Consider the following 16,555-nt stretch of genomic DNA (forward strand, 5'->3'; position numbering starts at 1 on the left):
TAGCAAGAGAATAGCTATATTTATTTGTAACCTAATATTGGAGAAAAACATGTTGATGTATTTTATTGCTAAATGATGTAAGGGGTCATTGGTCAACTTGTGCATTGTAATGTTTGATTTCTAAATAGAACATGACCCATAATAATGGTGTTATAGATAAAATTTCATGCACTTATTATTGTAATTCAGAAATACTTAATCGCATGCAGATTGTAATTTAATATATCTGTGGTTGAAATAATTTGAAGCTTATTTGTAACAGAAATCTTTCAACAATATTTTTGTAGGATTTACGGAAGTGTAGAGTGTTCAGTGCTCCCTCTCCTGGTTTTATCATATTGGTGAACTGACCTCTCATCCTAAAATTATGGTGAAAGCTGAGAAGACAATTTTGAAGAACCAAGTAGGATGCTCTGAAGTGATATTCTAGTTCTGATTTGACTATTCCAAATCTATTCAAAATGGTCAAGAAACCTATCCATCATTGGTTAAAGGTCATTACATCCCAAAATATGAGATCTAAGAAAAAACAGAAAATATGTACAATAAAAATGATTTTACCTGTTTAAACAGCCTATTTTAATACAATTTATATTGAGTGGATATGTAGCTTTTCGGCTTTGTTCTTGTTCTATTTTATTTTCTTTCTTCTTGTTGCTGATCTTAGCAATACCCTTGCTTCCAAAGAGGTTAATTCCAAATACAGCTTTAATTTTTTGAAGTGCTCAAACATTTGAAAGTCTAAGAAAAACCAGTTTCAGCAGAATCCTTGTTATAGTAAAGAAGGAGCTTAAGAATTGAAAATTTCCATACCCAAATTTATACATGATTTAGATTCTGGAGTTTTGTTTTGTTTCCTTTAGTCTGTCAAAGACTTCAAACTAATTCTAATATCTAGTACCTGGAAAAAAAAAAACAAACAAACTTCCTCTCCACTTAGTATATATTTTTGGTGTTTACGTATCTTTTAAAAGTCTCTGTGGAACCATAAATTTCACATATAGTTATCCTCACTGCAACATGAAGTTCACAATTCTGAAAATAAATGTCTAAAATCTCATAGTTTGTGAGAAAATAAAAAGTGAGCTTTCCACTGATTAAAATACTCCTTTCCCCCCAGTAACACAACATAGATCATTAAGAAATAAAAAATTTCTTGTTATTTCTATTTTAGTTGATTTCCATTTAGTTGATTTTCAAAAATAAATGAGTTTGTTGTGATTTTTTTTTTCCAAATTATACAAATTGCAAAATTGAAGAAAGTTGGGATTTTTAAATTTGATTTTTAGGAAATTATATCACAAGCCAACATAGAACACTTATTATAAAATCTACAGCAGGAAATTTCACCTTGATGAGGTAATGTTATATACACTTGCAGTAAGGAGTGTCACCTTTTGAACTTTCAGATTTTACGTCTTCTGAATTTTGCTATAAATAGGAACTGTAATGTCATATTATCATCTTTTTTGTTTAAGTATACATTTCCTCTCTAGCTGATCAGAAGTGATGGCTTGGTATACGACTTTTTTATCTTCTTTTATTCTTCAATATTATTTTCTAATTCGACCTTAAAGGTTGTGTCCACTAATCCTTTACCTGAGACTGATGATTAAATTTAAAGGATCCTTCTATGACAAACTGCATTTGCAGGATTTTTAGAGGCAATCTCAAATTTTTAGAGGCTGTTTATCACACTAGTGTACCAGTGCAACATTGTCAAGTAGGTACACATACAAGAAAGAGGAAACGACTGCTGGAAAAATCCTGTTCCAGGTTTTCGGGCAGCCCGTGTGATTGACATATGATATCACTGGAGGCGTGTCCTGGAGTGGAGGTGGAGGTGGAGGCGAGCTGCTGAAATTCTGCGGAGCTGGAGTGGGATTGCTCTGTAAAGCACGCAGTGGTTTGCAGAGTGATAGCAGCTGACAGAGCTCCTTACTCTGGATAAGGAACAGCTACAGTCGCTGTAAATGTGCCTGAAAAGCAATTTCCAATCTTTGCGTTAGGTAAGAACTGTTTCCTTCTTTCATTCCGTAGATATTTAAGGAAAGATCAGGTGAGAAAATGCTGGCTGTTGCAAGAAACTGAACATTTCTTTGAACTCGCTTTAGATCTAAGATTACTGGTTGCATTGCAAATTACCGGTAGCATTCTCACTGCTAAAACTACTGCTCTTAAAATAAATGCTACTGCTAAGAGAAAAAAAGCATGGTCCCTTTCGTTTTTTGGTTTTTTTGTTTGTTTGTTTGTTTGTTTGTTTTTCCTTATCCGAATGGTAACAAGTTTAAAGTCTGAAACGTTCGGTTGTGTGGAAAACAGGGTCGTTTTTGCCTAAGAGACGGTACTTGGTGTGTGGACCAAATACATGTTTGTTTAGGCATTGTTGGCGACTGAGTCCGGGCGAAGCAATTGTTGAAAACCTGAATTTCCCGTCTCTGTGTATTGATTTCCAATGCGCAGAGGCGTTGCTTGAACGTTGTTTGAACTCCTAGGCATTCCAAGGGGCAAAAGCACTTCGGCAAAACGTGCAAGACTGCATGTTACTTTGGTTCGCTGCTGACACGCCGACTGTGCGCCGGCCTGTCAATCACGGAGCAGCAACAGCCAGCACATGGCAGCGGGCTGCGGGCGGCGGGCGAGCTGGCGGAGAGCCCACCCTGCTCCACTCTCCCGAGTGCCTGGGCGGCTGAGCGCGCTACGCGTCCGAGTGCCTGGAAAGAAGGGGAAATTAATGTTTCGTTTGTTTTATTTTCCAATCGCTAATCCTCTGTGGCAGGCATTTCGGCCGTGGAACAGAAGGGTCGGACGACTGGGAGCGAGCACTGCCCGGGAGAGGCTGCCCTGCCAGGACCAGAGTTCCGGGGGACGCTGTGCCCCCACTTGCCCAGCGTGCAGGATCGGGAAAGTGCCTCGACCTGCGCTCGGGCCAAGAGACGACGCCCCGCCTCTTCCCTTGAGAAGAATCCCCCAACCTCGCTCCCTTCACCGCTACCCCTAAAAAATTGGGTTAAAAAAAAAAATCCCACTCACCCCCACCCCCGGGGGAGCGGCAGCCTCCGCCTAGCAAGCTTGCGCCCCCGGGCCCCGCCGGGGCCTGCACGATTCCGTGACCCGCCCGCAGACACCGGTTCGAACCCCGTCCCGGGCGCCGCGGAATCTCGAACGTCCGTGACGTGGATTTTCACTCGTCAGGGGGGTGCCACTCCTTCCTTTCCCGCGAGGACCGTTCGGAACCCGAGGAGGACTTTCGCAGAGCACAGCGTGCCAGTAGGGGACCCGTCACGCACTCTTCTCTCGGCTGTTCCCGGCTCGCTTTTCTGAGAGACTCGAGCACCCTCCCGAAGGGATTTTTTTTTTCCCCCTGGTTCGTGGAAGGGGGCTGCAGGAGAAAAGCCCCAGACGTGGATGTTACTGAGCTGCGCGGCGAACGCGAGTCGTGAGAGGTCTGCTGCACAGGGCCGCGCCGAGTCTCCGGAGAATTGTCTTCTGCAGCCAGAAGGGGGCCGCGGGGAGCGCTCCTGCCCAGTGGGGGCGGGGGAGGCCGCGGGCCGACACGCCGCAGCAGGGGCAATGCCTCCTCGTCCTCCCTGCCGCGCTTGATGCGGCTTGTGCACGCTGCGGCTCGCACCGGGACCTGGGCCGGGTTGCACGGCTTGGCCCCGATCCACCGCTTCGGCCTAGGTGAGTGTCGGACGGTCGCTCTCGGCAGGCGCGGTGGGGGTGGGGGAGGCGTGGACCCGGCTTGCTCCGCGCGGCAGGTGCGGGCTCCGGGGTTCGGTGAGGGGGGAGGGGAAGTGAAGGGGCTACCCCCGCGCGCGGCGCCGCCTCTCTCCCGGGCCGCTCGGGGCTGGGTAACCTGGTGGGCGACCTTTCGTTGCTGTGGAGGGCGAAGAGGTAGGGTCTCCAATCCCCAGTTTCCCGGGGTGGTGGCGCGGTGGCCGGGGCTGTCCTCTTGAAGGAACCCTCCACGCGAAAGATGGACTCAAGGAGGCTTTTGGGAGTGTTCCCCGGAGTTCTCTGAGGAACTTCTTGACTTGTGCCAACGGCAGGCTTTCTGTGGAGTTTTCCTCAGACGGGGGACCGGGAAAAGCCATGTGTGCGCGCCCGTGTGTGTTTCTGTGTGTGTGTGTGTGTGTGTGTGTGTGCGTGCGCGCGCGCGCGCGTGTCTAGGGAGGCAAACCTCGGAATTCGCGGGTAAGCCCCTCGACAGAATTAGTCTGTGCCAAAGCGAGCTTCAACTTTATTCTTGTTTGGAGAGCGGCGGAGCGGCGACGGGAGGGGAGAGGGCGCTGCCACTTTAAAAATGGGAAGTCCGCCCTCCTGAGGTAATGGTAACCTCAGCCTCCTCCCCTCCTCCTGCCTGAAGAGAGGGAGAGAGAGAAAACTTGTTTTCATTCATAACTTTTTCCTTTTCCTTCCTCTCCGTCAACTATTTATTCACGGCTTCTCTCAGCTCGGATTGCAGAGGGCGCAGCTCCACCGTGGTAACTTACAGTGTGGCGACGCTTCTCCGCTGCCCCTGACCCCGGCTCATTTCTGCCCGGCTCTTAAGGAACCCGGCTTTGCCTTTAAAGTAGAGAGAGAGATTTATTGATAATTATCCATGCTGCGGGCTTGCTTTTGGCGCCTGCGTTAGCTCGGAAGGCTCTTCACGACCTAAGAGAAATCTTGGCGAGATACGCGAAAATGGGTTGGAAATCCACGGTGATCCTTAAGATGTGATGGGATTGTCCGAAAAGGTATTGGACTTGGGTTCCTGTTTCCGTGGGGGAAGACAGGTTGCCGAGAGCGCGCGAGGGTCTCTGGGGATGGATCGAGGACTGTCAGTGCTGGGAAGGGGTCTTTGCTTCAGATCGGAGGCGGCTGATGTTCTTTTTATCTGGTTATCTAATTCCCCAGCCAGCGTGAACTCTGTTACAGCCATCGTTTAAAACGCAGATGAAAGGTGTGCCTGGTGTTAGTACTCCACTCTTCATATCCTCCACGGCTTTTCTGAACAGTGGGATCTGACTCCGTACTTTCGGAGCCTCTGCTTGTAAAGCCCTGGGTTAAAAGTTCTCCGCAAGGAGGAATGATAATTGTGTGTGCAGAGTAACGATGGACTATTTGAACAGTCCTTAAGAATCCAGCACATCATGAATGTGTTTCTCCTCATGTACTGAGAAGGTAGAGTGAAGTAGAAACTTGGGAGATCTTAGTTGGGAGAATAAGGGAAGGGAATTCCAAGAAGTTAACATATAAGGCATAGTCTATAGACTTTCAGTTCGGTTAAGAGATGAAATGGATTTCTGCCTTATTGCCTAAGCTGGTGTTTTTGGCTCAAGGGTGGTAGTTGAGAATGGACATTTTTTTCCTTTTCATTCTTGAACTGGAATGGATCTATGTGGACTTTAGGAGGAATCTGTGTGAGAAATACTCTGCTTTACTATGATTGAAAATGGAAATGTTTTTATGTTTGGTAGCTTGTGTGTGTATGAAGAGTGCATTATAAATTAGAAATAACTTACTCTTGGTATGGAAATACATAAAATGCTTATTTTAATCAGGATTTTACTGTACTTATTTTATTACAAGAAGCACATTGATTCGGATTTGGCAGTGCTTTTGAAAATCAAGATCTGTCATGTAAATACAGATTTTTAAATTAGAGGAAATGTAGGTAATTAAAATGGCCAGGATTTCTCCATACTGCTTTAAAGGCCTAATACTTAACTTGTTCATGAAAGTTACCTTGTTATGTGAGTGAGCCCTTAATTTAAACTTTAAAAAAATCCTTTCATGATTTCAAATGTGAATGCTCTTTAACATCACAGCATTGTACATTGGTTTTGTGTGTTTGCTTTAGGGCTATAAAACACCAAGAACTGTTATATTCATCTATATTCACTTTTACATCTTGTAGATAAGTAATGAGCAAGCTTTCAAATCCTGGTTTCTGTGGAAAATGCCCTCTTATGTTGAGATTCCATTTTAGTTTGAAGTCTGTTGGATTTTTTTTTTTTTAATGCACAAAGGACACCTTGACTAAAATTTCCTCATTATTAATCTAATGCTTGTAACAGCAAACAAATAACAGAAAGACAGGAGGACCAAAATCATTCTTCACTTTTTAAAAAGTGGGTATTTTCCTTTATTGAAAACACCAGTGAACTGAAACTGAGCTTTCTCTAGATGAGAGCTATTCCAGTGCTTATACTCAATATTCTCTACAAGGGCATACTCCATTTTAATTATTTGTTAGATTCACAAACAGGAAGGCACTACTTCTTGATTCTGCTTTTTGGAAGTTGAAAAAACTTTTAACTTTTATGACGTGGGGTCTCTTGCTTGCATTCTTCTTCTATGATGTGGTCCTTTGCCTCTTGGAATTGGACTTTGGCCAGGACCCCAGCATCATTGTAATCCGCTGATGAAGGAGATCATTACCAGGTGGCTTAGGCAATTTGTGACTTGACAGGGTTCCCCCCCCCCCCGCCCCCCAGAAATGCTTCCTGTCATTTATTTTCTCTCTCTTTCTCTGTTTTTTTTTTTTTTTTTCATCTTTGATTTCCTTTTAGGATTTCAGATGCATGCGAGGTTTCCACTGATTGCCAGAATTCGAGATCACTACACATGGATCCCCAAAATCAACATGGCAGTGGCAGTTCATTAGTTGTGATCCAGCAGCCTACATTGGATAGCCGTCAGAGGTTAGACTATGAGAGAGAAATTCAACCTGCTGCTATTTTGTCTTTAGACCAGATCAAGGCCATCAGAGGTAGTAACGAATACACAGAAGGGCCATCTGTGGTGAAAAGACCTGCTCCACGAACAGCACCAAGACAAGAAAAACATGAAAGGACTCATGAAATCATACCAATTAATGTGAATAACAACTATGAGCATAGACCTACAAGCCACCTGGGACATGTAGGACTCTCAAATAATGCCAGAGGCCCCATTTTGAGCAGATCAACCAGCACTGGAAGTGCAGCCAGTTCTGGAAGCAACAGCAGTGCCTCTTCCGAGCAGGGACTATTAGGAAGGTCACCGCCAACCAGACCAGTCCCTGGGAATAGGTCTGAAAGGGTAATCCGGACCCAGCCCAAGCAACTGGTTGTGGATGACTTGAAGGGTTCTTTGAAAGAGGACCTGACACAGCACAAGTTTATTTGTGAACAGTGTGGGAAGTGCAAGTGTGGAGAATGCACAGCTCCCAGGACCCTGCCATCCTGTTTGGCCTGCAATCGTCAGTGCCTTTGCTCTGCTGAGAGCATGGTGGAATATGGAACCTGCATGTGCTTAGTCAAGGGCATCTTCTACCACTGCTCCAATGATGATGAAGGGGATTCTTACTCGGATAATCCTTGCTCCTGTTCACAGTCACACTGCTGCTCTAGGTACCTGTGTATGGGAACCATGTCTCTATTTTTACCTTGCTTACTCTGTTATCCTCCTGCTAAAGGATGCCTGAAGCTGTGCAGAGGGTGTTATGACTGGATCCATCGCCCAGGATGCAGATGTAAGAACTCCAACACTGTCTATTGTAAGCTGGAGAGCTGTCCCTCCAGGAGTCAGGGTAAACCATCATGATTTTTGGAAGTGGGTTGGACCTCCTGAACTTCTAGCTTTCAAGCTGTGGCTGTTAAAAAGATTCTATTAGATACTGGTTTTATTTTCTTTACAATTTTCCTGCCTTTCTTCCCCTGTTCCCAAGGTTTGACTCATGGATCTTACTCTTCTCAAAGGGATGATCTTCAGTAAGAGTGGACTGTGAAACTGCACCTGGTTCCCACTTACAACAAGAGCCACTGCCATCCACTGAAGAGGATATTGAGAGCTAGTGGGCTTTTATGTAGCCTTTTTGTTCTACAGGCAACTTGTCAAAGTTGTTGTATACATGAACATACCCACACACATACCCAGTCAATCTACAATGATTTAGAGCTGTTTTTGATTGGGTACTCTGGGAGCAGGGAAATTGGTTTTTAAAGAAGTAACATTTTATTGCTAAAATAAGCTATATATTAAGTCTATCTCCAGTTAGGGCTGTCTTCATAACATTGGACCCTTAGAAGCATGGGGGATATATTTTTGTTATAACATAAAAATTTTCCTTTAACCACTGCCCTCAAAATTTTCTCCCCTCCGTTTTTTATTCTGGAGATGCCAGGTATTTTTCTTTTCCTATGTAATTTTAGATTTGCTTTACAATGTAAATCTTCACATTGGAGATATAGTGGTTGTATGTTGCTCATCTTTATTCTGGCTTTCATATCTGTGAAGGACTCACCTGCTTTCCTTCCACACCCATTTTTTACCAAATTTCTCATCATTGAGGGCACTTGGGTAACTAAAGTTGATATTTATAGCTGATTGACCTATAGGTGTCACAGAACTATGCTGCCTAAAGTGATCTTGGCCCCTTAATGGTCCTTTTGGCCCCTTGTTTAGTTAACAGCTGAATAATTCTAATTTTTTCTGTGTTTTCATTGCCTTAACCACAGATTGTGGTGCTTTTTGTATATTTTATGTATAAATCACAAAGTTGAATTCTGACTATTTTTAAGACAAAAGTCTGTTGAACTTTTTTATTGTAAAGAATATTTATTATGCGAATCTATTATTTTATGATATTTATTGCAAAAGACTGTTGAAATGTACTCATGTCTGAATATAACAAAATATCAATACATAACGGAAAACAAGGTGACACGAAGAAAGTGCATATGTTAACTATAATGCAGAAAATATATTAATTAATGAAACTGTCTCTTGATTTCTTCATTTATTAGCCTATACTGTTATGGTGATTTTTGTCATTTGCTTTGACTCTTTCTTCATATGCACCCGTTTTATTGCTTTAACATACTGAATCTAGCCAGAGGTGAGCTCAAATTTTGAACTAGATGTTTCCTGGAAAAGGCAATCAAAATTTTGTGATCCAAATTCTGTTTCAACAAATGCCCAAGTGAATCACTTTTATAAAGTGAACTTTTTTTGCAATTAATATTAACAATCACTCCATACTTTGGCTATTTTGTAAGCAAGATGTTTTGTATATATCATAATTTCTCGGAATGGAACATGTCTGTAATTTAAAAAATGTTTATTTTAACTCTCTCGGGTTAATCAAAAATTAATCTTCATCAGTAAAACTTAAAGAACTTAGTTCTCTAGGCATGCTAGGAGTCTCTGGCACTGTCACTTTAATAAAACATTCTAGATGTTAGAGAGCACCAAGGGAATAATTCACATTATCAAAGAGATGTTTTAAAAACATTCCTGCCCCTAACTTTTCCTTTTCTTTAAGTCTTTAATGTGGCCCGATCAAACTACATATTGTCACGTTCTGTGGAATAAGAAATCTGAGGGCCTGAAACTTTATATAAAATATTTTTATTTTTTAGTCTACTGAAACCACTCAGGTAGAATCTTTGGGTCTGATAGAATTTTGTTTATGTGAATCTTGAGACTCAGTTTTACCAACTCCCCATTCCTAAGTGGTAGGTCAAACCTGAATAATTCTGTGCTTTTCGGAATAAGATGCTGACATAGTTTGGACCTTTGATTTAGACTACTAAAACTCTTACCCAGCTTTTTTGTTTTGGTCATTGTCTTCTGGATGATTTGGCTGCTAATTTTAGGAGTACGTGTTATTTTGTAAATAAGCCTTGATTTTGTTTTAATTAGACAAGGCATAAGTGATAGAGATTTGTTTTAATGCTTTCTCTCAAACCACTGAACCTACTAGTTGGCATGGTAACATTTGATGTAATCAAAAATTTTCTCTGGTGCTTTGAAAGCCAGAAGCATTTTAGAAATTAATATTTGTATTGGAGGCTACTTCATAATCTATAGTATTTCAAAATGTGAAGTTATTTTCTCTCATACTCATTATGTAATGTTATCACTGGTCCCTTAAAATTGGGTTTCTGGTTGAGATTGGCCCCTTAACGAAGTATATAAACACAGACTCTCTCAAAATACTGTGTAATTTTTTTCTGTTATTATTCAGACTCTCGGTATAATTAGGATCTGGTGTAAGAGCTGTCTGTAGCCTTAATAACCAGACTAAGAAGCTGTAGCTTTTATTGCAAGAAATTTATAACTTTTATGAGAATGAGGTACGTTGTGGAGTTTTAACTTCTGGCTAAATGCAGAATACATTAAAATTGCAATATTAAGATGGTGGTCTGCTGCTACTAGGGGTTTATATGCATTCTTGCATAATGTTAGGCCCCTATTTGGAAGTAGCAATAAGTAGAAGTTCAGACTTCTGACAAGCTTGTCAGGTGGCAAAGCATAAACCAACCCTTTGATTCGAAACGTCCTCCTTTGTGATGGTTTAAACCTAGAAGGAAAAAGTATTAGGGTGTGTCCCCATAAGTGCTTATGAGTCCAAGCACAATATTGTACCTAATATTGATCATCATTTTATAGTGCTAAGGCTTCGAAAGCAACCAGCGAAGTTGAAATTTACAGTGCCCACTAGCATTTATTTGATATGTATAAATGAAAAATAACATACCAAATAGATGGAATAGCCTTCTTTCCCTTATTCCATGATTTTGTCCCTATTCCTCAATTACTACAGCTTGACAGAATGACTATTTTTGTTAAGTAGTTCCTTTCCAGCATATTTTCTGACTGCCAATTTTTTTCATTTCAGAGAAGTTTTATTTAGATAATTTAATTATAAATAAAACCAATATGGGATTTCTATAATTGAGTAGTTTCCTGTCAACAGAGCTTATAAAATATAACCCAGCAGGAAAATGAAATGCAAAAAAGTAGATATGCTGCTTTTTGTGAAGGCCTAAGGTGAAACCTTATAGTCTAATAATTATTATATAGTTTCCAAAATCCAAACCATAGAACATTCCGGTTATTACTTACAAAAGTGAAAAGTAAGAAACATTTTCTTTAAAGTGAAAGGAAGTGAATTAAAACTAGTCTTGTTTTTACCCTAAAATTGATATTGGAACCAAATTCAGAGGATTCATTTCCAGAAGATTGATTTAATAGTTGAAATTGTCTCCTTTTCCTGAATCCCCCCCCATGCTGTTTTTAAATAAAATAATGTATTTCATGACATGTTTTGTATACAGCTCTTTAGCTGAAAAAGTATAGTCTCTTTTTGAAGCACTGAAATATTGAAACAAAAAAAGAGGGTCAAGATAGTTTCTTAAAACCTATCCCACCTCCCACTGTATTTTATATATTTGTTTTAATTGCAAGAGAGAGTTTCATGTTTTTAAACATCTTGAAAACAAAACTTTAAATCCTCCTTTGGCCAGTTGGCAGTTGGAGGACTTTTTTCCCCTATTATTTCACTGATTGCATATAATAAAAACAGCCATGTACTTAATTGACAAGTTACTGATTTTTCTAATATTCTCTCAGACTATTACCAAGTCATTTTCCTATATTTATTGAACATCTGTGTGTATTATTCTATATGCAGAAGAATTCTAGAGCTAGAAATGGGTTTTGTATCTTGCATCATGCTTCTCAACCATGTATAAAAACAAATAGGTCACTAGTTAAAAATTCAGAAGTCTCTTATAGTTCAGACCTCTTATATCAGAAAAATCTCTAGGGGAGGAGCTTTGTATTCTGTATTTTTATCTTTAAAAAGCATCTTGGGTTATTTTATCAGACGATTTTAGAACTGCTTTTTTAGCTTGAAGTCTTCATTTTGAGGGTGTAGAAACGCAGGCCTAGTTTGGAAGATAAACTGTTCATGATAACTAGGATACAGCCAGGACTTCCTTCATCTGACACAGGATTTTCTTCATTTCTTAGCTGCAAGCTGGTACCTTAATGCTGCCCATTAGCTTTTACCGTTCCATACTCTACCAGGACTTTTTTTTTTTTTTTTTTTAAAGATTTTATTTATTTATTTGTCAGAGAGAGAGAGAGAGAGCGAGCACAGGCAGACAGAATGGCAGGCAGAGGCAGAGGGAGAAGCAGGCTCCCTGATGAGCAAGGAGCCCGATGCGGGACTCGATCCCAGGACGCTGGGATCATGACCTGAGCCGAAGGCAGCTGCTTAACCAACTGAGCCACCCAGGCGTCCCTCTACCAGGACTTTTTTACTTCATAATTAATGCATTTGACTCTAATTTAGGAAGTGGAGGTAGTTTTTTTTGCAAATACTATTTGCCCTTAGCTATCAGGATTAAGTAGCAAATGACTTCATTGCCATGTTTTTTTTTTTTAATGTTACAGTTAACAACTTCACTCGAAAACTGAGCCTGTGTGCTTCCTCTGGCCAGGTTTATGTGGTAATAATATAACAAATTGACTTAATCAGTTTTTTAAAAAGTAATACTAAGTTGGCATCTAGATTTAAGAATTTAGGTGATGTTACTTCTTACCACTGTTTTCGTTGCATTAGGACTGTAGTGATTAAAAAGCAAATTTTAAATGTTCTATGTTAAAAAGGTTGGTATTAGACGGTTGAATCCTACTAGATATGGTAATAACTCTAACTGCAAAAACTGTCAGAGAACCTAGAGCTGTTTTGAATTGGGCATATTTGGGAAAATGTACTAGAAGTTTCTATCATTCACTTATAGGCCAAGAGTTTGTTTTGATAAACATAGAATCATAATTTTAGTGCTAGAAGGAAACTTACAGATCATCTAATCCATCTTTGGAGATGAGAAGTCAGGTTCAGAGGTTAGTTACCTAAAGTCATGATCTAGTTGCCAAAAACAAAAACTTTCTTAAAACTACTTGCCATATGTGAACATGTGGTGGTAAATTATTGGAAGGAAAGGAAGGTTGATTGGAAGGGGGATGTGAACAAAAGTTCCAGGTTAATTCATAAATTATAAAATTGAGCAAATTTGTTAAAGCACAACGGATGGATGTCAGTCCAAAGCAGAGAAATAAATGCCATAAGAAGGAAGTCAGACAAAACTAGCTGAATAAATTTGATGTAAGGAAACAAAGTGTGTGTTTGAGAAAACTGACTTCAGTTTGGCTAGCTAACAGTGGTTCTCAACTTTAGTTATACTTTAAAGTCATCTGAGAGTAAAAACAAACAACAAACAAAACCTGTGCTTAGATCCCATCTCAGCCTTTTCAATCAGAATCTCTGGGGGGAGGGCTTTGGCTTTTGTTTTTCTTACAAGCACTGAGATGATTATAAGGCACAGCCACAGTGCAGCACCTCTGAATTCGATTATAGGTATGTGGGGAGTTGTGGGAGATTAAAATGGCACGTATTAAGATAAGGAGGCCAGCCTTGAAAAAGAAAGCCAAGAGTATTAAGAGTCAGAAGTGGCTTGAAGGTTAATAGGAGTGGAAAGAAGGGGTCAATGGGAGTAAGTATTACAAATGTTAAATTCATAGGACTTTGCAGTTATTCATACGTGGGTTTGAGGTAGAGGAAAGAACTGAAAATGATTCGGAAGGTTTGGAGCAAGGTGAATATGCAAATGGTAGTTCTGTTAAAAGAAATGGTGGAATTAGTTTAGGAGGTACTTGGGGTGGGAAAAGTTCTATTGGGATAAACTTAAAAAGTGTGAGTGAGTTGCCAGCAGGTCATTGAAAAAAAACCATCTAAGGTTTAAGAGGTGGTGATGGCTGTCATCCACATGGGGGTGATAGGGAATCTGTAGCATAGATTCTCAGAGGAAAGAATGGCTAGGGACATACCTATATTTAGGGGACAGGGAGAATGCAGAGCCAACAGATAAGAGGGTTGGTCAAAGAAGTATAGGCCCCAAGAGACTGGTGTGTTTAGAATCTAAACACTTTCAAGATGGAAATTAGTAATTAGATGTCAAAAGCTGTGGAGACGGGGCGCCTGGGTGGCTCAGTGGGTTAAGCCACTGCCTTCGGCTCAGGTCATGATCCCAGGTCCTGGGTTCAAGCCCCGCATCGGGCTTTCTGCTCAGCAGGGAGCCTGCTTCCTCCTCTCTCTCTGCCTGCCTCTCTGCTTACTTGTGATTTCTCTCTGTCAAATAAATAAATAAAATCTTTAAAAAAAAAAAAAAGCTGTGGAGACTCAACTAAATTTGGTGAGTGGTATTTGCGTGAAATTGTAATCACTGGATTGCAAGGGATTAGGAAACGAATGGGTGGTAAGTACCTGTAGGTAACAGCTCCAAGTCTATTCATTCTAGAAATTCTGAGATGATAAGAAAGTAACTGGAGGCAGGTAACAGCTGAGGAGGATTTTTGGAATAATAAACCTGAGCCTTTTCGTAGGAAGAGAGCAAGGGTATTTGAGAAAGAGTGATGGGGCAGAGAAATAGCTGAAGGAAGAGAATTCCGGAAGAGGGAGGAGGATCTAGAAGAGAAGGCACAAAGGAGTGCTTTAATCCTGGCAAGAATTGCTCTGCTCCCAGAGGAAAGAATAAAAGAAGAGAAGGAAGAAAAAGATACAGTGGAATTTTAAGAGGGAGAACAAGGAAGTTGTAGAAACCTTAATTTTGATTACAAGAGGGTGGTTGGAGCACCTGGGTGGCTCCATCAGTTAAGCAATCTGCCCTGGGCTCAAGTCATGATCCCAGGGTCCTTGGGATCCAGTCTCTCATCAGGCTCCTTGCTCAGCGGGGAGCCTGCTTCTCCATCTCTCTCTGCTACTTCCCCAGCTAGTGCATGCCCTCTCTCTCTCAACTAAATAAAAATTTCTTAAAAGGGGGAGGGGATGATCTTCTATTAATAGGTGAGATCCATCCAGCACTGGAATTGGTTCTCAAGGGCAGAGGTCTAGAGTGGCTAGATGGGGGGATGCTAGTGCATACTCAGCGAGAACTGATGAGATGAAGAGCAGTGCTCAGAGCTCAGCTCCAGTTGAACAGAGAATGTTTTGTAGACCTCTAAACATTTTCAGATGTTATCTAGACATTGCTTATAGCTGGTTAAAGGGGCAGTTAAGCCAGAGAATAAGGAGCCAATAAGAAACCGTGAATTTGAAGGAGGTCAGGAATTTGAAGATAGTAGTCTCTATGCTGAAATGACTGACCAGAGTAATTGGATTAAGTTTCCCATGAGGATGAAACACAGGTTTACAGAGAGTGCCTACATGAGAAAGGTAGACAGCTGAGGACAAATGTGAATTTTTAACCCAAGATCTTAGAAGGTGGGCTGTTTTTAAATGCTAAAGAAAACTGGGGTTTCTCCATGCTGTTGAGTAACTGAGGTAGAGAGGAGATTTTTGGAGCCAAAGTGGAAGAGAAGAAAACAGCCAATGCATTAAAAGAGTTGCTAATTTAGGTATTAAGATGCCAGAGGTAGAGATGGAGAGGAAAATGTAGAGGCTGGTGTTTATGTTAGGAAAGGATGTTTTCAGACAGTTTAACTTGCTTTTAAAGTAATGGATTATAAATTAAGTAATTAGGATCTGATAAAAATATGAGATTTCTTAATAAGGAATGAACAAGTGGAGTAGAATTTATTTCAAATGGGATGTGCTCCATTTATAGCACAAATCGTCTGTAAAAATCAGTTATTGAGTAAAGAAGAGATCTTCATAAAAATTGATTGACCAGTCAGTTCAGTCAAAATAATACACAGAGCCAAAAGACCTTTTCTTTCCACATTCCCTTCTTTAAGCTTTTGTGCACCTCAGAGGCACTTAAGAAGGCAGAGGGTTTGGGTCCAAGGTCTGTGCCCCGTCTACTTCACAGAGTTTGCAGGTTGCAGATTTGCAGTAGAAACTGTGAGTAAATCTGATTCCTTAACAGAAGTATATTTTATTCTTCTGGGCCACCCAGAATCTGCCTTGTACTCCAAATGTAGAGAGGCCTTATCTTTATAAAGAAAACTGCCTGGTGTCAGAGTTATTTACAGAGTATGTGGAGTTCTTCTCACTGGTTAGTTCGTGGTTTATAGACCTGCTCTTGGAACTACCTATAATTTCTTCTTTATATCTGCCTTTGACCATTCTTGACTTTTGTTCTTTGGTACCAGAAACACAATTCAATTAGGGAAAATAGGATAAAGATGAAACTAAAACATATCAGTTTAACCTCTTGCTATCTAATCCCTAGAACAGTGCTTATTGCAGGAGAGTAGAAGCTCAGTAAATATTTGTTGTTGGCTGCCTTGCTAGGTTTATTCTTAAAAGCTTCAAATTAAGGAAACATGCTAAGATTAATAACCAAATTGAATTCTTATTTTTGCAGAGTTTTTGTCAACAATATAGGCAGTTTTGAGAAAAAAGAAAAATTGCTTGGCTCTGTCAACCCTTTAATCATTTATTCAGCAACAATGTCTTAGGTGCTGAGGATCCCCATCTTTGGCTAGTAATTCATAAGTTTTTAGCCATGCGATTGGAGCTGTTATGTTGGTTGGTAGGTGGGCCTATGGAATCAATCTAGGAGGAGACAGCCACATCTGTCTTTGCATGTCAGGGAAGGCTTCATAAAAGAGGTGTGAAAGATGAGTAGTTACTCACGAGGGAGACAGGGGAGAGGAAAGCATTTCAGTTAATGCAAAGACATGTACGTGGGAATGAAGATGGCATGATGGGAAAACTGCAAGTGACTTAATATGTTTGAAATGTAAGGTGCCTGTGGGAAGGATAGGAGCCAGTCATGGAAAGTGTGAA

General features: G+C 40.7%; 1 protein-coding gene across 2 annotated transcripts; it reads left to right on the forward strand.

Annotated features, from left to right (window-relative positions):
- Positions 1-3,551: 3,551 nt before the first annotated feature.
- Positions 3,552-8,750, forward strand: SPRY1 (sprouty RTK signaling antagonist 1). 2 transcript variants are annotated; one of them, XM_047718381.1, is made up of 2 exons: positions 3,552-3,684; positions 6,561-8,750. In XM_047718381.1, exon 2 carries the CDS (start codon positions 6,616-6,618, stop codon positions 7,573-7,575), a length of 960 nt encoding a protein of 319 aa, XP_047574337.1. In that variant the 5' UTR covers positions 3,552-3,684; positions 6,561-6,615; the 3' UTR covers positions 7,576-8,750. The 2 variants fall into 2 exon arrangements, with proteins under 2 accessions (XP_047574337.1, XP_047574338.1); XM_047718382.1 differs by lacking the exon at positions 3,552-3,684 and adding an exon at positions 3,984-4,742.
- Positions 8,751-16,555: the final 7,805 nt, after the last annotated feature.

This window comes from Lutra lutra, chromosome 2 (assembly GCF_902655055.1).
Source record: "Lutra lutra chromosome 2, mLutLut1.2, whole genome shotgun sequence".
Taxonomy (NCBI): Eukaryota; Metazoa; Chordata; class Mammalia; order Carnivora; family Mustelidae; genus Lutra; species Lutra lutra.

Coding starts and splice junctions, on each gene's coding strand:
- SPRY1 (XM_047718381.1), top strand. CDS start 6,616: ATGGATCCCCAAAATCAACATGGCAGTGGCAGTTCATTAGTTGTGATC.